Source organism: Nicotiana tomentosiformis, chromosome 1, assembly GCF_000390325.3.
Source record: "Nicotiana tomentosiformis chromosome 1, ASM39032v3, whole genome shotgun sequence".
NCBI lineage: Eukaryota > Viridiplantae > Streptophyta > Magnoliopsida > Solanales > Solanaceae > Nicotiana > Nicotiana tomentosiformis.
The window spans coordinates 16678046-16696213 of record NC_090812.1 but is presented as its reverse complement, the minus strand read 5'-3'; the positions used below and the strand labels follow the sequence as shown (position 1 = coordinate 16696213).

At 34.2% G+C, this 18168-nt stretch overlaps 2 protein-coding genes and 1 non-coding gene across 5 annotated transcripts; 1 reads left to right on the top strand and 2 right to left on the bottom strand.

Annotated features, from left to right (window-relative positions):
* Window positions 1-269: 269 nt before the first annotated feature.
* LOC104110974 (probable plastid-lipid-associated protein 4, chloroplastic) lies at window positions 270-4826 on the bottom strand. Its single transcript, XM_009620550.4, has 6 exons — window positions 4340-4826; window positions 3676-3789; window positions 2403-2501; window positions 1468-1542; window positions 1183-1250; window positions 270-582 (listed from the first exon to the last, which is right to left on the bottom strand). The coding sequence occupies exons 1-6, from the start codon at window positions 4655-4657 to the stop codon at window positions 510-512; spliced, it is 747 nt and encodes a 248-aa protein (XP_009618845.1). The 5' UTR covers window positions 4658-4826; the 3' UTR covers window positions 270-509.
* A 903-nt stretch (window positions 4827-5729) lies between these two features.
* On the bottom strand, window positions 5730-5801 carry TRNAE-UUC (transfer RNA glutamic acid (anticodon UUC)). The gene has a single exon. It is a non-coding gene; the product is annotated as a tRNA-Glu (tRNA).
* A 2188-nt stretch (window positions 5802-7989) lies between these two features.
* LOC104110975 (protein REVERSION-TO-ETHYLENE SENSITIVITY1-like) lies at window positions 7990-17818 on the top strand. 3 transcript variants are annotated; one of them, XM_009620552.4, is made up of 5 exons: window positions 8033-8232; window positions 8349-8399; window positions 9691-9744; window positions 16453-16899; window positions 17270-17818. In XM_009620552.4, exons 4-5 carry the CDS (start codon window positions 16591-16593, stop codon window positions 17690-17692), a joined length of 732 nt encoding a protein of 243 aa, XP_009618847.1. In that variant the 5' UTR covers window positions 8033-8232; window positions 8349-8399; window positions 9691-9744; window positions 16453-16590; the 3' UTR covers window positions 17693-17818. The 3 variants fall into 3 exon arrangements, with proteins under 3 accessions (XP_009618846.1, XP_009618847.1, XP_009618848.1); XM_009620553.4 differs by having other exon boundaries at window positions 8111-8236; XM_009620551.4 differs by lacking the exon at window positions 9691-9744 and having other exon boundaries at window positions 7990-8232.
* The last annotated feature ends 350 nt before the right edge of the window (window positions 17819-18168 follow it).

Sequence of the window (18168 nt, the reverse complement as noted above, 5' to 3'; positions counted from 1 at the left end):
AAACTTTTTTAAGATTATATTTAAATTAGTTTAGAGAAAATATCACAATAACGATTATATAATCCAAGAAGATGAACCAAAGTAGTCATACATACAAGACCAAAAAGGGTTCTAGAGCTACTTTCTTAGCTCATAGATGTTGACTTCAGGTCCACCATAAACTTACTTAATTACGTCCAAAAAAGGAGTTAGTTTAATTATTCACTAAATTTAGGCTAGGATCATCCATTCCATTCATATATCACGAAAGGCGGGGGGGGGGATTGAAATTCCATAATTGTGATGCATTGTTGCTAATTTCGATCCAAAAATTCCTGCTTGATCTAACTACAATGAATACATTTATTTGCTATTATGATGGCCGATCATAGTTAAATAAAGATTTGAAGTAGGCTCACTTGGAGTCTTGTGAGGTTCAGATGTATATCTTGTTTCCAGCAATGAGCTGAAATACTTCAGAAAACTTCTTTTAATCACATTGAGATAATCACCATCCACAGAAAATATGCCTAAAGAGGAACTCTATATGATGGATCCACCATTCTTAGAATAAACAGGTTTCCTTGGTTGCCCCTTGATATCCTGTAAATGATGACGTTATATGAAAAAGCAAAACTAAACACAAAAAGGAAATTAGATGACAAATAAAACAGAAATAGAAGGCAACGGGCAGACAGTTTATATTTTGAAATTATTTTCTTAAAGGTCAGAGGTTCACTACATATAAGAACTTGAACTTGCGGTCCCAATCACCCCACTCAACCTAATGTAAAGATGGATCATGTTCCATAGGATGGGAAGAAGGATGTACTTAACTTTAACAATAAATTACTAGTCTATCATACCAACTTACTAAACATATGTGATCCCATTTCAAATATATTGCTTTCATTTTCATAAAATTGTTGTACAATTAGCCACCTGAGCATGCTAGATGTAGCGTGGTTCACGTTCACCCCAAAAGAAAAGCGAAGAGCAATTTCATGGCTAATAAGAGAAGCAGGAGTATGGGCTTACAATCAAAACAGTCGATCTTTATGAAACGAGGAAGCTAAATAGGAGAACTGATGCTGATCGAAATGTAGTTTCTCAATGGTCATGCTCTCTGAACATGACTAGCCTATAAGGAAGACCAGCATACAAGAATCATTAATGATTACAGAGTGGGTTCTTTTTCTTTACCTTAGTTCTTCGTCCAGGTATGTGATTTCAAGTTGACCACGACCACTTCCACGGCTTTTTATCGATATCTACAAGCCAGAGAAAAGATTGGTCCAAGAAAAGTTAACAAGAAAATTCTTATACATTCGGTTTAGTGTTTCTACCCAATTCGCGATGAAGCAAGCAGTAACAGAGAGATAGGTAAGTAGAATTGGAAATATTTTCATGTCACAGTCATGTGCCTTAATGAATACAATAAAATGCAGGCAACTTAAATTTCCAAGCCAAAATTAAGGTTTCACCTACCAGTCCAGCTATCTTGAAAGAGTCAAATTTTACAGCAACTCTCCGTTCATTAAGAGGAACTAAATTGGCGGTGGCCTGCAGAGTTGTAAGAAAACTGAACTTAACTTTATTGCAAATATCAAAGATGAAACATCTTTCTTAAAATTGACAAGGGATAACCCTTTTCAAATATATGTCAAATTTTTCTCTTGGAATCCAGGACAATGAGAATCTCACCACGATTAAAAACTTAACTATTATAACTTTCAAGGAGCAAAAACCAGCCTATGATATATATCCTGACAGAAACCGAGCATCTGTTTTTTACCTCTTACAAAAAGCAGCAGTTCCAACAGGTTATAATAAAATCACATACTTATATCTGGCTCAAAAAAAAAAAAAAAAACACACTTATACTGAGATCATTATCGATCCAAGTATTTTTCTTTTCCGTGTGAATCTTCCTATTCATGGAAATATCTCATATCATAAAGAAAGTGGAACTGTTTGTGTGTGCATCTTTTTTTTCCGGGCAAAGGAAAACTTCTTCAAAGTTCACAATAGTTTTGAAAAGGACCTTCTTGAAATCTGCAGGCTGCATATATTAATCAAGGTGACTAAACTAAAGAGATACTTATGAAATGTAACTCACAGGGCAGAAAACCAGGTTACCAAATGTACACACACACAAACACAGAGAAAGGTGTGTGTGTGTGCGTGTACGGTGTACATATATATGAACCATGAGACGTGGCCCTAATACTCCTGTTAATAGAATGTGGTCCTTCCACTGAAAATGAAACTTACTTGACTAGATTTCCTGGGTATTACTAACACAGTAACTAGAGAAACAGGCAAATTTTCACATGTTACAAGTTAAATAGGATAATATTTCACAGCAGAAGATAAAATACTCGAGATTCTTTCCTAATTTTCTGTGAGATAAATAAATGGACCTGATTGAAAAACGGCCATGTCTCCATATTTTGAGCCCTCAATGTATCTGCATTGATAGCCTGGTAAATTTTTCCATTGGGTCTCAAGATTTTGGGCCTCTGCCACGATAATAACCGAACAAGAGCCTTGTCATTACAGTTAGGAATGAAGCACATCAAACAAAGAAATTACACAACAGAATACTGGTCATAAGCTCAAAAAGCAATAGTGCATATGTATATCACAGCTGTCTTTAATTTTTCCTTTCTAGAATCTAGTTGTCGTTTGTCACATTAGACTATGTCTTTAACACAATATTGATGGTTGGAGTGAAGAAAACAAATCGAAAAATGTGATCTAAAACCAACATTTAAACAACAGAAGGAAAATAGAAAAGGAGTTGATCATCCAACACTCCCAGAAGAAGAAGAACGAATATTTTCTAAAGGCAACTTCTGCGAAGTCAATGAAAATAGAAAAATATTATTTATTATGGTTGATACAGGAAGCATAGAGGTACTTTGTTGCTATTTAATTATAAATCCCATTAATATCGGAGCAAACCGATAGTAAGGACTATGCGAATTGGAAAACTAGTCAAGCACAGAAAAATCCCACCATAATCATAATCACCCAATCAACCATATCATTTTGATGACATCACAAAATAGAGGACGCACACCACAAAATGGAAGCCATCTTAACTACTGAACCAAGTGATATTCCACTGCAGTTTAAGAAGTCGGAGAAAAGGAAAGTGGAAACGCCAGTGGTGCATTAATCAAAGTTGTTCTCGTCCATTGGAGTATCCTACCCTTTTTCTTGAGGCTAAATATCACTGCACCTAAATTACAGCATGCTAAACTACCCAATAATATCTTTTAGACTAAAAATGAACAGAAAACAACAAAAGGAAGTCTAACTTTCTGATTATACCTAAAACAATTATAGGAACTGATATCACATGCAGAAGAAGCAACTTTAATGTGACTAGATATATACATCATCCTTTGCTTATCTCATTTGGTCTAGTGCGAGGAAGATAGGTAAGAGCGAATTAGCTGCCTTAATTTTGCCAATTCAAGGGCAATGACCTATGTATTTAATTACGATAAAGAACCAAAGGATAGAAGTGATTAACTACCTTGTATACTCCTACAACCCATATGAATCTAAAACCAACAATTTCAGTAATTGAATTAATCTGCTCCCTTGAGAAAAGAGGGGATGATAAATGAGCAGGAGCATCTTAGCTTCTGGAAATATGCAGAAGAAAGAACAGATTAGGCAGACCTTTGTTTGCAGAATTGATTGAGATGTGGTATACAAAAGCTCCCACTTTCCATTCAATAAGCTTGACTTCAGGGGTTCTTTCACTTTATTAGCTGCCTCAAGTTTACTTGCAATCTGCAATGAAATAGGCACGGAAAGGCTTCAATGATAACCGAATAAGAGCTATCAACCAGCAATTTCCCCCTATTCGACTTGCTAAGGCCAAAGGAGGATATCGAAGACATTCCACAAACTAAACTCATCGCGTTCATTATGTCCACGTAAAAATGTCACTGATTCGTCTGAGCATAGTCCTAATCATGTTTATTGAATTGCACGAACCAATTCATACAAGCTTAAATTGTTGGAGATGAAACACTTTAATTATGTCTGCAATACACCCCTCATCTGTGACCAAATACTTTTTCCTAAACCAGCACACGGTGTAGTGTTTTTGTTATAGGAGGAGGCAAGAATGAAACCAAAACGCCTACGTGCTACCATAGCATATTGAATAATTGTGTGAACCCCTCGTCTAAAAGATTAACTCACAGTAACTTGACACTTTATTTATTTAATTTAGCACTGCAATAAAGTCCCAAAATACCTAATATACAGTAACAAATTTTCAACTTCACGACAGCAGAAATTAACCGCGAGTAATTCGAAAATAGAGATTAAACACCTGATCAACAAGCTTTTGGTCTTCAGTAGTAGCCTCGGCACCACGATCAAGAGGGGCTATGGCTTCTATAAGCTCCAGCTTAAGGCTCTCAATGTCTTTGCTTTTGGTCGAGAAAAAAGGAAAGAAGGACACCTTTGTCCTCCATTTCCAAGATTCCGGTACTTGCTGCAATCGCTTCTCACAATAAAGCGCATGATTGACCGGTAAATTCTCGCAGAAGGGTTTTGATGAGAATTTTGCATTTGCTGGGAAAGAATGAAAAGTGGAGATTTCCTTTAGTTTAACTGAAGAAGATGAAGACAGAGAAAGAGTAGCCATTCTTATGATAATTTGCTACAAATTTTTAAATGTTAGTTTATTTTTGGTATATTATGGAGGAATTAGCCCTTGAGCGGATAAGAATTTCGCACATAGCTAATTTTCCGTTGGTTCCCGCCACCGTTTGGTGGCCTCTCTCATGGCCTCACACCTAAATTATTCTCTGGTCATTTTTAATTTTGGGAAACTTCATACGTTTATCAAAAAAAATGCTTTCAAACATTTGTGGTAGGTTTCTATAATCAATTCTTTATTAGGAAGAAGGAGAAGATTAAGAGAAGGTTTGGATTAGTCGATTATAAATCATTGATAAGCTTGAAGTGTTAGAAAATTATTTTTAAGTGTTTAAATTTATTTTTTAAATAAGTATTTACGTGTTTTGATAGACATGTTGAAACTGACGATAAACAGTTGATGTTTTTGGTAGAAAAATATTAATAAGTTATTTTTTTATTAAAATGACTAAAATATTCTTAAAATTTTTACTAAAGATAATAAATTAAAAAGTATTTTAATAAAGAAAAAGATGAACAACGAATATGGAATGAAAAGGAATTTAGAAAATTTATTTTGTTAATTAGAAAATATTATTAAGGCTAAACTAATAAAAGCTTTGGTCAAACTATAAGTGCTTATAAGCTAAAAAATTATAAATTGGGGGTGACCAACTTATCACTTATGACTTATTTTAGCTAATAAGTACTTGGCTTATAAGCAGTTTGGGTATTTACCAAACGCGTAGATAAGCCAAAATGTGCTTATAAGTCAGTTTGATAAGCTTCTAAGCTTAGAGGGTGTTTGGATTAGCTTTAAGCTAGTCAAATCAGCTTTTTTCGGTATTGGGCAAAGTCAAAAAGTACTTAAAATAAGTTAAAAACTACTTAAAACAAGTCAAAAGCAACTTATTACTTTTTGGTTTAAAAGCTATTTCCGTTGAAAAGCTATTTTTTTTTAAGCCAATCCAAACGGAAACACCCTCTAACTTGCTTGCTTATCTTCGCTTATTCTCCTCTCATTTTCTTTTTTAGGTTAATAACTATAAATTTCTTTTTTTTTTAAAAAAAGAAAAAAATTCCGTTACCGGGAATCGAACCCGGGTCTCCTGGGTGAAAGCCAGATATCCTAACCGCTGGACGATAACGGAAGCTTGTTGCTTTATGTGCACCGAGTTTATATTTGAACGTAAACTACAATGCAAAAAGAAACTAATAAATAAACCAAAAACAAAAAGAGGTTCGAACTTTTCCTCTTCTTTATTTTTATTTTTGGGTACATTTTTCTTCCAAAGTCTTCCCCTTAACCTTATTTCTACACTGCAATTGCTGAACTGTTATATCTATGGAAATAAAAGAGATGGTATAGTTGATATAAACAATCCAGGGTCTTTTTCTCTTTTCATTACATTGGAAAATTATGTAAGAGGAAAAAAGGGACAGCAATTGCCTCTAAGTCTACTCATAAATGCCTCTTGTTCTATGGAATCTGTCCCTCATTCTAGTACATGTGAAAACAAGTTTATGAACTTCAAATTACTTTATTCATTTTACGCTTGAGGTGTAATTTAACCAATCTTTAGCAATGGATTACTTGTTTTTTCCAAATTTTTAAAAAATGCTTATTTTAGACATTTTGAGTTAATTACTTGTTTTTTAAAATTAAAATTGAACCAATCTTATGGAGTACCCTAAAAGGGATCCTTTCTATATCAACCATTTCGAGTCAAGAAAATGTAAAATCATGTTACCTATATAAGAATAGTGCATTTTGAGTCCCTCATTGCAAAACACATTCTTGTTAGATGGCAAACCCTCTTTGACTAAAGACTTTAATATAGAACAAGAGAGTTACAAACTTCCTCTATTTTCTAACAACAATATTTATTTTTCGGAAAAAGCAATAACAATGTAATATTATATAGACAAGCAAGATACTGAAGTCTCTTTCTTTATTTATGATATATCATCTTCAACTCACTTTAGGAAATGATTAATTTCTCCTCAAATTAGGTATTTACTTCACAATACAAATAAGTCTAGAATGTCCATCTTATCTGAAATGAGAAAATAATACAATATCGTCGTAAAGCAAAATAACTCGTTGATAAATTCCATGCATATAATAAACACAAGTGAATGCATATATCCCAAAGCATCACTGATTTCATCTATATTATACAGCTATAAACGAATATAAAGTCTCGTGATCTTACACCTCACTACAAAAATCTTTGTCCTCCGCCATCGTCTCAGAATATTTTTGGTATGGTTGGGCTCGTCCCGAGAACGTCTCTTAAAACATTGCTTGCAACTAGGAGTGTACATAGGTCGGGTTGGTTCGTATTTTTCAATTACCAAACCAAACCAATGATGTCGGGTTTTTAAATTTATAAACCAAACCAAACCAAACCAATAAAGTCGGGTTTTTCATCTCGGTTTTTCTCGATATTTTTTTTCTTTTCGGATTTTCGGGTTTTTTCCCGGTAAAGTCGTAATAGCACAAAATATGTAACTTGTGTTCTAAATATTTATTTTAGTCATAGTAGGATACAACTATATAATATTTTTTTCGAGAAAATAAAATAATAATATGAGATGAGTCATAACATTGCACAAAATTATTCAATAACAAAGATAATAAAATCGCACAAAGAAAATATTACTAATTAATACAGTATAATAAAAATTAACATAATCTAAAAATACTATATAGATCATGCTAAAATAAGTACAACTAATAAGTACTAGTATTAATTACACAACTAAGCACTGAAGAAAAAGATAAATTAGATTATACATTTTCATTATAAATCTATGCAAAACTAAAAGATAGACATCCAACATTATTGTAATTCCTAGTATTGAATTGAATTTTCTTTATTAGCATTAGTATTGATTTGAATTTTATATGACTTACTACTTTTATGGGCTATAAAATTTATTGGATCATTCAAGAATGTCAAGTCCAAACTTTAGATAATACGCTTAAAGATAAAACCGTGAACAAGTTAAAAAAATATTTACATGTATAAAATATTTTTAAAAATTATATAAATATAATGTCAGATTGGTTTAGTTTCGGTTTAAATTTTTTTAGTTAAACGCCAAATCAAATCAAATCAAATTACAATCGATTTTTTTTTTCGATTTAACTCAAACTATCGAGTTTGCGTGATTTATCGGTTTTATTTGTAAGCGTGTCATACAACCATACTTTTGCTTAATTTTTGTGACGTGATTCGTGATATTGCACTTCAAATCACTAATGAGTATCACACGCCTCAATCGGTCCTCCGCCGCGTGAAATATATAAATAGCAAAAAATGATGACATAGTATTATTTAGTACAATAGTTCATGCATCTCTCCAAATTTCGGTCGTCTTCTTCTTGGTAAACAAAAAGAAGTTGACATAAAAGAGAAACAGAAAGCAAAAAGGACAAAAAAATTTTGACCAGCATTTACTCTTGTTTTCTAGTATAGTTTTTACTTTGTTTGGTCTTCCTCTTTCTCAGAACCGTAACCGCTTCATTGATACCTAAGTTGCTGATTGTGCTTCTTACTTGACTTATTATCCTCTGTAGGTTCATGGCTCTTTCATGTTTCCCCCTTTTTTTTAGTTTATCAATTTTAGTTGCTCAAATGTACTTACATTTCTTTCTCTTATCTGGTTCTTGGTTTATTTTCTGTACATAGGTGACTCGAATTCTAAAGATTGCATCTTGGGTTGCTCAGAAGACACATTAGGTAAAAAAATCTATCTTTACTGTAGTTTTTTTTTGCACCTTATACTTACTGAATGTAGGTTCTGTAAAGCCAATTTCTTGATTTATTTTTGGTCCTTGGCTACCTTAGGAAAGACTCAAAGGAGGGTACTCATTTTCTTGAATTGGGTTACAGTGTCCAAGTTAATCATTGCTCAAAATTAGTGAAAGACTTGGACAATAGCTTGAACTTATTGTAAATTAGCTTTTAATACTATGTCGACAAGTTATGCTTGTTTAGTACTATTTTATATGTTTGAGTAGATGTGTAGACTTTTTCGTCCTGACAGTCTCTTGTTAGAATCTAATAAGATATTTAATTTGCCACCATGTTTTGAAGTTATGGGAAATTTTTCAAAAGAGAAGGGATGGAATTGCTTGTACTAATGCATCGAAAAGGATCTTATAATCGCTCTCTTTAAAAGAACCATTCCCCCTGAATTTGATCATGGATCGTAAATATTGAATTTCGGACATAATTAAAAAATTTGGGGCTCATTTTCATGATTCTTCTTTCTTGTTGTCTGATCTATACCTATTACTTCTTTTCCTACTTGGAAACTGAAAGAAGTAGTTCATGAAAAAGTGCAAGTACGTGAAGATGGAGGTACATGATTTTAGTTCAGATGCCTTTTATGCTCATTACGGCGACCTTTTTAGAGGTGTAGAATAGGTAAGGGTATAAATTAAGCGAAGCAATTGTATCTAGTTTTTCTGATAAAAGTATTTGATTGATGATACACTAGGTTCTTGCATTTACTGCGCTCGGTGGTGTCTAAACTGAACAGAAATAGTCTATTTGATCCTAATTGAGTCTGTGTCCACTGTGACATTAGGATTCTCAGTCGAGCCAACGCCACGTGGCATATATAAATGGACAAAAAGTGATGCATATATTTTAGTTCAGTTCATGCATCTCTCCACAATACGGTCGTCTTCTTCTTGGTAAACCAAAAGAAGTGGACATAAAAGTGAAACAGAAAAAAGGGACAAGTGGACAACAAAATCTGACCAGCATTCACTCTTGTTTTGTAGTCTTTCTTAGTTGGGTCTTCCTCTTTCTCCGAACTGTAATTCTTCGTTGATATCTAAGTTGCTGATTGTGTCTCTTCACTGTAGTTCTTGGCTTGTTATACTCTGTAGGTTCCAAGGCTCTATCATCTTTCCCTATTTTCATTTATTGATTTTCGTTACTCAATGCACTTACATTTGTTCTTTCTGATCTAGTTTTTTGTTAAATATTTTAATTTGGGTGTTGATTTTTATGTACATAGGTGACTTTGGAATTCTTAAGAACGCATTGTAGTTTGCCAAGAAGATACAATAAGGTCGATAATTGATCTTTACTTTTCTTTGCCCTTATGTCACTGCAAATGCATCTTTTTACCCTGGAATTTTAGGTCCTGTAAATCCAATTTCTCGAATACTTTTTGTCCTTGATTACCTTAGAAAGGACTCAAGGGAGTGAACTCATCTTCTTGAATCAGGTTATGGTATCCTAGTTCGCAGATGTCAATTATTGCTCTAAATTAGTGAAAGACTTGGACAATAGCTTGAACTAATTTAAATTAGCCTTTAATACAATGTCTATAACTTATGCTTGTTTAGTATTTTAGTTTTTTAGAAGATGTGTTGACTTTTTCTTTCTGGTTAGAATCTAATTTTGCGAGAACAATGATGCTTATGCCTTTGATTCACCGCCATCAGTTGCTAGTTCTTTTTCTTATTCTTCAATGATAGTGGCATGAAGGATTTCTGCAGGTACTCTGATTAAGCAGGTCTCAGCTCGAAAACACTTTTCTTTTTTCTCTGTGTTCTTTACTGAGAAGGGCTTTTAGATAACTTGATACTTAATTTGCTAACAAATGTTGAAGTTATGAGAATTTTACAAAAGAAAAGGGATGAAATTGCTTGTACTAATTCAACAAGAAATATCTGTGTAATTATTGACTTTATACCTCATGATTTTGATTATGGATTGTGAAAGTTGGATTCCGCTAATTATATGTAATGTGTTTCATCTTCATATTTCTTCTTGTTGCCTTCAGAATTATCAAAGCAAACTGATACAACCTATTACCTTTTTCTTGCTTGGAAACTGAAAAAAGTTGGTAAGTAGAGGTACATGAATCTTAGGTAGATGATTTTGTCTAGGGTGCGCTTATACGCGTTAGTCGTTACAACTTAACTTTTTGGAGATATAGTATTGGTAAATCTCTATTGCTACATGTTGTCCATTACACTTGTTTTCTTAATATCACGTTGTAGTTACTGCTTGTTGCTACTGCTTTCTTTTCATCTTTCCTTGAACCGGGGTCTATCGGAAACAACCTCTCTACCCTTAAGGTAGGGGTAAGGTCTGTGTACACACTATCCTCCCCACTGAGTTTGTTGTTAGTATTGGTTAGAGAAAATATTTAGTGAAACTTTTATATCTATATCTTCGGATAAACATAAGTATTTCATTGACACACCAAGATGCTATAAATAGATGTTTATATTGGGTTTCTGGCATAACCACTTTCATATATGGGTTAACCGAACTATCTATACAACAAGGAATTCTCTCTTACCCAACAACTGAAACAAAAATAAGTTTTTAATATTTTTTATATCATGCTTACTGCTTTGAACAATCTTCTATTTCTTTCGATCACGAATAATCTAAAAGGACACACTTCTCCAACCATAGACCCCCCAAAATAAAAGAATAGATCCAAGAAGGCACAATGGTGTAGTTCGCCAAGCTGCCGCTCTTTTTTTTTGTCAATCTTCTGTAGCCCCAAATCGGTAGTACTTCATCCCATCTTCTAGAAACACCAGTATGATATTAAAGAGGAAGCACAGAGGTCTCGATGTGGATGAGGCACGAGAGTAACAATTTGGAGATTTCAAGTTCAAATCCCAGATACAAAGCTTAATGTGCCATTCCTCCAACAATGGTGGACATGATTATCAGGGCAATCTATGCTTGTGTACTAGACTCGATGGATTAGTCAAGTATGTGCAAGGTGTTCAGACATCACTAATATATAAAAAAAGAAGAAGTATGCAAGGTTGCACGAGTTGATATGAGACTGCAGTGCATAAGAGGGTGTTTTGCATCTTTTCCATGTTTTACATAGACAACACCCACTCTTAGCGATTTTTTGCCTTACCTTAAGTTAGTAGTTGTTACTGTAGCATCCCTCACTATCAGCAAGGAGAATTAGCATCCCTCATTACAAGTAGGAAGAAGAAACTATTTTCTTGGTAGTCTAGTATTCCTAATATTCTTCCAGACTTCCCTCTTTGCCCCTTCTAATAGTTGTATGTAACATAGTCTCACCGTGAATGATTTCCACGTAGCCACCCTCCGTATTATCTTGTCTATCGCTTTCCTCCCTATTAAGGTATCACATAATCCATCCGTTTCAATTTATGGTGTAGTTTGATTCAACACGAAGTTTAAGAAAGAAGTGAAGATTTTTGAAACCTGTGATCGTAAATATGCCATAACATTTGTGTGGATGTAAGACTTTTGAACTTCTGGTCTTAAAACATGTCATAACGTTTGTGTGGCTATACAAACTTTTTATCAAGGGTAAAATGAGAAGTTCAGGGTAATTTATTTCCAAATTTAAGGTGTCATTCTATTTTAAATGGATTGTTTAGAAAATAGTGCCATTCTTTTTGGAATGGGGGAGTATTTTATATAGGAACTCTTCATTATCCTTATCTTTTTCCAATCTTGAACGGCCCTCATGAAACTTGAAACCCATGCAATTCACTTTCATCCTTTTTGTAAATAAGTAGCCACCATAGTTTCTCTACTATAAGGAGACATTAACCATTTCGCAATGGTGTGTATTTTAGTACGAAGCTTTTTATTTCCATTAGCGTTGAAAAATCCAAAAATGAGAAAGAGTTCGTTTTCCATGTCACCAAATTTCTTACAAGATCTTTAACTAAAATGAATAGGCCTTTTCTTTTATAAACCAACCATAGGGAACTGGTTCCGGAGATAATCTTATGATATGTTTGCGCTTTGCTTGTCTTGCTCTATCACCCAACACAAGTTTCTATGATGATATGAGACTACAATGCAATATCAGATGCATAATATCTTCTCGATGTTTTCCACACAAGTAATATCAACTCGTAACAATTTGCCGCCTTCCCTTAAGTTAGCCGCCGTATCTCATTCCACGTTATCAACAAGAAAAAAAGCTACTTTCTTTGGTATTTTGGTATTCAAAATATTCTTCAGCACCTCACCTTTTTTCCCTTTTAATAGCTCCATGTACTATTGTCGCAAATGATTTTCCCTAGGCACCCTACATATCATCTTGTCAATCCCTCCCCTCTCTATTGAGGTGTCCTATATTTTCTATAGAAATTCCTTAGCCTTATTTATTCCTAGTGTTTTTAAAAGTGAAAAGCGCAAAAGCGACAAAGTATATGGGGCTTGAAGCGAAAAACGAGAAATAAAGTGATCGCTTCTTTCTATCTCAAAAAAGTGCATAATTGTTTGAAGTGAAGTGCACAAATTATGGAAAACTAAAAATACCAATTATAAATGAATTTAGTACTATAATAATCAAATTGCAAATAAAATAACTAGTTTTAACCTGCAATATTCAATAAGTGCAAAATAATCCAACTCCTCAAAGTTGATGTTCAAAGACGAGGTCTTTGTTTTAATCACTTAGTGCTTCAATATTTGAAACACATGGCTTAACCCCTGACATGATAATCCCTAGCTTCATGTTGCTTCATTACTTTAAGCAACAATGCGATAGCGCCCTCGTGAAACTTATGTCTCGTATACTTTACTTCTATACCTTCTTTAATGATTAGCCATCATAGTTTCTCTATAATTATGAGAAATTAACCATTATGTGAAAGTGCATATCTTGTACTTACCTTTTCTTTTCCACTAATGTTGAATATTGAAAAAAAAAAAAGGATGGAAATCTTTTCCATGTCAGCTCAATTTCATGACACGATCTTTACCTAAAATGTCTTGACTTTTTTCTCCCTAAAACCAGAGACGTGAAGGGGATCGGATTTAGGAGATAATCTTTATATGTCCGTCTTTATTGTGACAACACATATTGTCATAATTGTGATATGAGATTACAATGTAACATGTGGTGATCACTATCTTCGCCATGTCTCTAGTCTCTACATAAGTTACACCAAATCATAATATTGTTTGTCGCCTTCCCTTATGTTAACCACATTTATATAGGATCCCAATTCATCAACGAGGGGGGAAAGCTATTATATATTGAATGAAATCTCAAAGAATCTCATTTTCGATCTCACTAAATATGTATACATCTTAAGATTTACTATACCATTTTAATTCAAATTAACAGTTTTAAAATCTTTTTGTTTGTGAGGAGTTGGATGAGAAGAAACTCCTACGTCCGATTTTGTAGTAGAGATGGAATTCAGAAACAACCGTCAACCATACCCTAAAAGACCCAGATTCCGTTCCAGTAGCCCTATGTAGTATGATCTCATTGAAATAATTATTCTCTCGACACCCTCCATGTCATCTTGTCCGTTCCTTCCCTTCTTATTGAGGTGTCATACATTTTCTATGGGAACTCCTCAACTTGAACATATTCACCGGTTCATGAAACTTATAAGCCATGTAATTCCCCTATCACCCCTTTTTAAAAAATGTAATTAGCATAGCTTCTTTTATTTATGAGAGATAAACCATTTTGGAAAGTATCTTTTGTACTAACCTTTTATTTTCCAATAGTTTCCGGAAGATCCAAAGCAGATAAGATTTTTCCATTTTAGCTAAATTTCATAAGATGATCTTTACTTTAATGGCTTGATTTTAACCCTAACATGATGAAATGAAACTGAATAAGGAGATAATCTTAATATGTTTGTCTTTATCTATCACCCTACTAATATTGGTTTGACCGATGTTCTAATAATTATCTTGGTAAATGTCTGATTTATGTGACCACATTTTATTTTGGTTAGTTGTTCCGACAATTGTCGGCCTTCTTTCTTCCCAGTGATGCCGGCCTTAATTACCAGCCTATTGCTTCCCGAAAATATCAGACTTCTGTCACAGCTTTTCTTTAGGTTGTTTGTTGGCCTTAATTGCTGACTATAGTACTCTTTTTATTTATTTATTTTGGATAAAGAGCTGCCTATTGTTCTTCCGGGCAACTAGGCACTATATGGTGATTGTTAACTGTTATGAATGTAGTATTTCATTAATGTTGATTTTTCCATATTAGCTTTCAGGCAGAAGTAGTTTCATCACTATGAGCTTGTGTTAGGAAGTCAAACAGGCCATTGATAGGTGCACACATAATGAATGTGTCAAGCCGTGCAATAAATGCGTAATTTATAGATATCCTTCACATTCATCCCTCTATTTTCTATTGTGTAAGTCATGCCTATATGTAAGTGTATCTTGTATTTTGGTAAAGAAAATGTAGTGCACATTAAGTTATCCACTACTATGTCATTGAAAATAAGGAACGTTATTCAATATGACTACATTTATTTCTCTATTTTTTCTTCCTTTTTTTTAGAAGGGTAAATTTCAGTCATGATCAGCAGGTGCTGTAAGTTAGAACTTCTACATCTTCTTCTTCCCTATAGATATTGGGCATTATAGAAATATCATCTTACCGACTTCCCTATCTGTGACACAAGTCATTTCCTTTTCACTCGAGATTTAAGCCAAACGAGTCAAATGTTTATTCTCCTTGGTTGCTTCATTTTTGAATAAGCATGGTGCATGAGTTACCTAGCCTGAAATTTAAATGCTTAGGCCTTTTTCCCCTTTTGTTTGGTGGTTGGCATTTCTTGAGTTAATTCAAAATCTATCAGCAACCTGCTTCCATCGGAAACTTTCTTTACTAAAGAGGTTACTTTCATGTGACATACTAATTATTCGATTCTTTTTTCTTTCCTTTTTTTGGTTTGATAAACTACCGGTATTTGATATGAAACAAAATCTCTAAGCTCAATAATCTTTCTGTTTCATTGATAGGTTTCAGCTCAAGCTTCTGTCGATAGACCAAAGAATTTGTGTATTAACTTCTAGTACAAAAATTATTATTTTTCATTGTGACATAAAAAGGGTTAAGGAACAGTGCCAGTGCCAGTGCCAGTGCCAGTGCCTGGAGTTTTAATTGCCGTAATGCACAGGGGGACTCTGAACATCTTGCTAGTTTAGTTGAGTTTGTGATAATATTGACCACCAACTGGGGGACTTCAAGCTACAACTTTATGTTACTTTCAAGGTGTTTAAGAAATGCTGGTGCTATTGTTCTCCACATTTTCAATGTTTGTAAAAGCCACCTTTGATGGTTATTATAGTAGGAAGAATATGAGATAGGAATTACAGAGGGCGTGATTGCTGGTTAAAACTGACAGGATATAGGTGGGGGGGAAGTTATTTGCCTCAGCAATGTTTATTAGGTACATTACCTTGTAGCAATCATTTCGATCAGCCTAAGCTACCTCTTCAGTGTTCCAATGACTATTTCTTCTCGTGTCTCCTTATATGTTATTGTGAAGCTTTGTGGTCAATTGAACCCATTTTATCTCTGTAATTAAATCATTCTATATTGAACTTAAAGGGCGTTGAAATGCAGAATAAAGTGCCTTTAGAAGCTTTCTGAATCATATGATATTTAATTGTTGTTTCTGTCAGATTTATACTCAAGGAATGATTGATCGGATTTGATACCTGAGATTACTTCAAGTATCTTTCCTGTATTTGCATATAGATTTATGTATATGTCAAGTATAGAAGATCCTGTTTCTTGCAGTTCCTCTTATTCTGGCCTATTTTAGACCGTAAGAAGTGGCTATGCTCCTAAGTTGGAACTGCTAAGTAATATTTATCTTAGGACTGTTTTTTTACTCATCATTCTTTTTCTGAACTGTAATGGCTGAGACTCCATTTTTAATTGTGACCCCTGTTCAAACTTTTGTGTGAGGATATAGCTCCAGTCTTTGCCTAGAGGGTGTACTGAGAAGCTCTTCCTTTTTCTATTTGGCAGGGAATCTCATTCTTTGATAAAGTATTTGACAGGGAATCTCATTCATCTGGGTTATTGAGAAATTTCAGTGTAGCCATAATGCGAGCAGCTGTCATCTGAGTTTGAAATGCTAGGAACGACAAAATTGTACATAGCTATATGTTTCCAGGAAGATTTTCTATGATGGATGTAAATCCTAGGTATGTGGTTGAAAGGGATAATGCTTTGCAAAGAATTCAGCATGACTTGTGGCCACTGGATGAAATTGATCCAAAGAAAGAAAAGTTCCCTTGTTGCCTTGTTTGGACTCCTCTCCCTGTGGTTTCTTGGCTTGCACCTTTCGTCGGACATGTTGGCATATGCAGGGAGGATGGTACTGTTGTAGATTTTTCTGGATCCAACATGATTAATGTTGGTAATCTCTCATATGGAGCTGTAGCCAGATACTATCAGCTAGATAGACGGCAGGTATGTGTCCATGACTGCTTTCATCCATTGCAAAGTCCCACCCCATCCCCCTAAAAAGAAAGAAGCAAGAAAAGTTAAATAGGCACCTGCAGTAGATCCCTTCAACCAATGGCGGAACCAGGATTTTCAGAAAGGGGGAGTCAAAATATAAAAAATTAAACACATGAAGAAGTCAAGGGGAGTCGACATATAGTATTTTTACATAAAAAAAAAATCTTTTTACCTAGCTACGTAGTGTTATTTTCCGCGAAGGGGTATCAATTCGCACCCCTTGGTTAAAGGTGGCTCCGCCGCTGCCTTCAATGACTTTTAGAACTCTACAAATAGGTTTTGGTAACTTTCTTTATCAACTTTGTTTATGCTTAAACAGTGCTGTTTTCCTCCCAACCTTGCTGGACACACATGCAAGCAGGGTTATCAACACGCGGAATTTGGGACAGCAGTAAGTTGGGATGATGCTCTTCACTCTTCTATGTGCAGCTTTGAGCATAGAAATTTCAATCCTTTCACTTGCAACGACCACTCATTTGTCGCTAATTGCCTGAACCGGCTATCCTATGGAGGATCAATGAATTGGAACATGGTTAATGTTGGAGTTCTTGTACTGTCCAAGGGGCAGTGGGTTAATAGCTTGTCAATCTTAAGATCATTTATGCCTTTCATTGTCATGGTTTGCTTTGGACTTTTAATGGTCGGGTGGCAGTTTCTGATTGGTATATCAAGCTTTTTTCTTCTTGTTGCTGGATGGTATATCTTGGCAACTTACTGTTTCAACAATCTGGATGAGTATTAGGTGGTTGACAAAGAAACTGAAAATGTTTTTCCTTAATAAACTCTTCTCTTGTTGAAGAACTGGACACTTATTTCCTGTAATGTAAAAAAATGTTGTATGTAATAGCAGAATCCTTTTTATCCTTTAGCTTAACAAGTTATGTCTAGTGGGCTGTTCCTGTCAAATAATGAGTTTCTAAACGCAGCGAAAAGTGAAAATATCAAACAAATATATGATACTTAAATTAGACAGGGTATGTTTTAAAGTTAAAGTTGAAAAAGAGTTTTTGAAAGTAATAATTTGGACTCTATACCATATTTTACTACAACAAAGATGAAAATTTTAAAATGAGACCAATTTAAAAGCATGTATGTATTGGTTTTAAATGTAGAAGATAGAAATTTATTGGTGTAATTCGAGACAATAGGATGGATTTTGATTCCATATATTTAGATTATTTGTAACCTCTAAGAAGCAGTATGAGGTGTATTGGTACA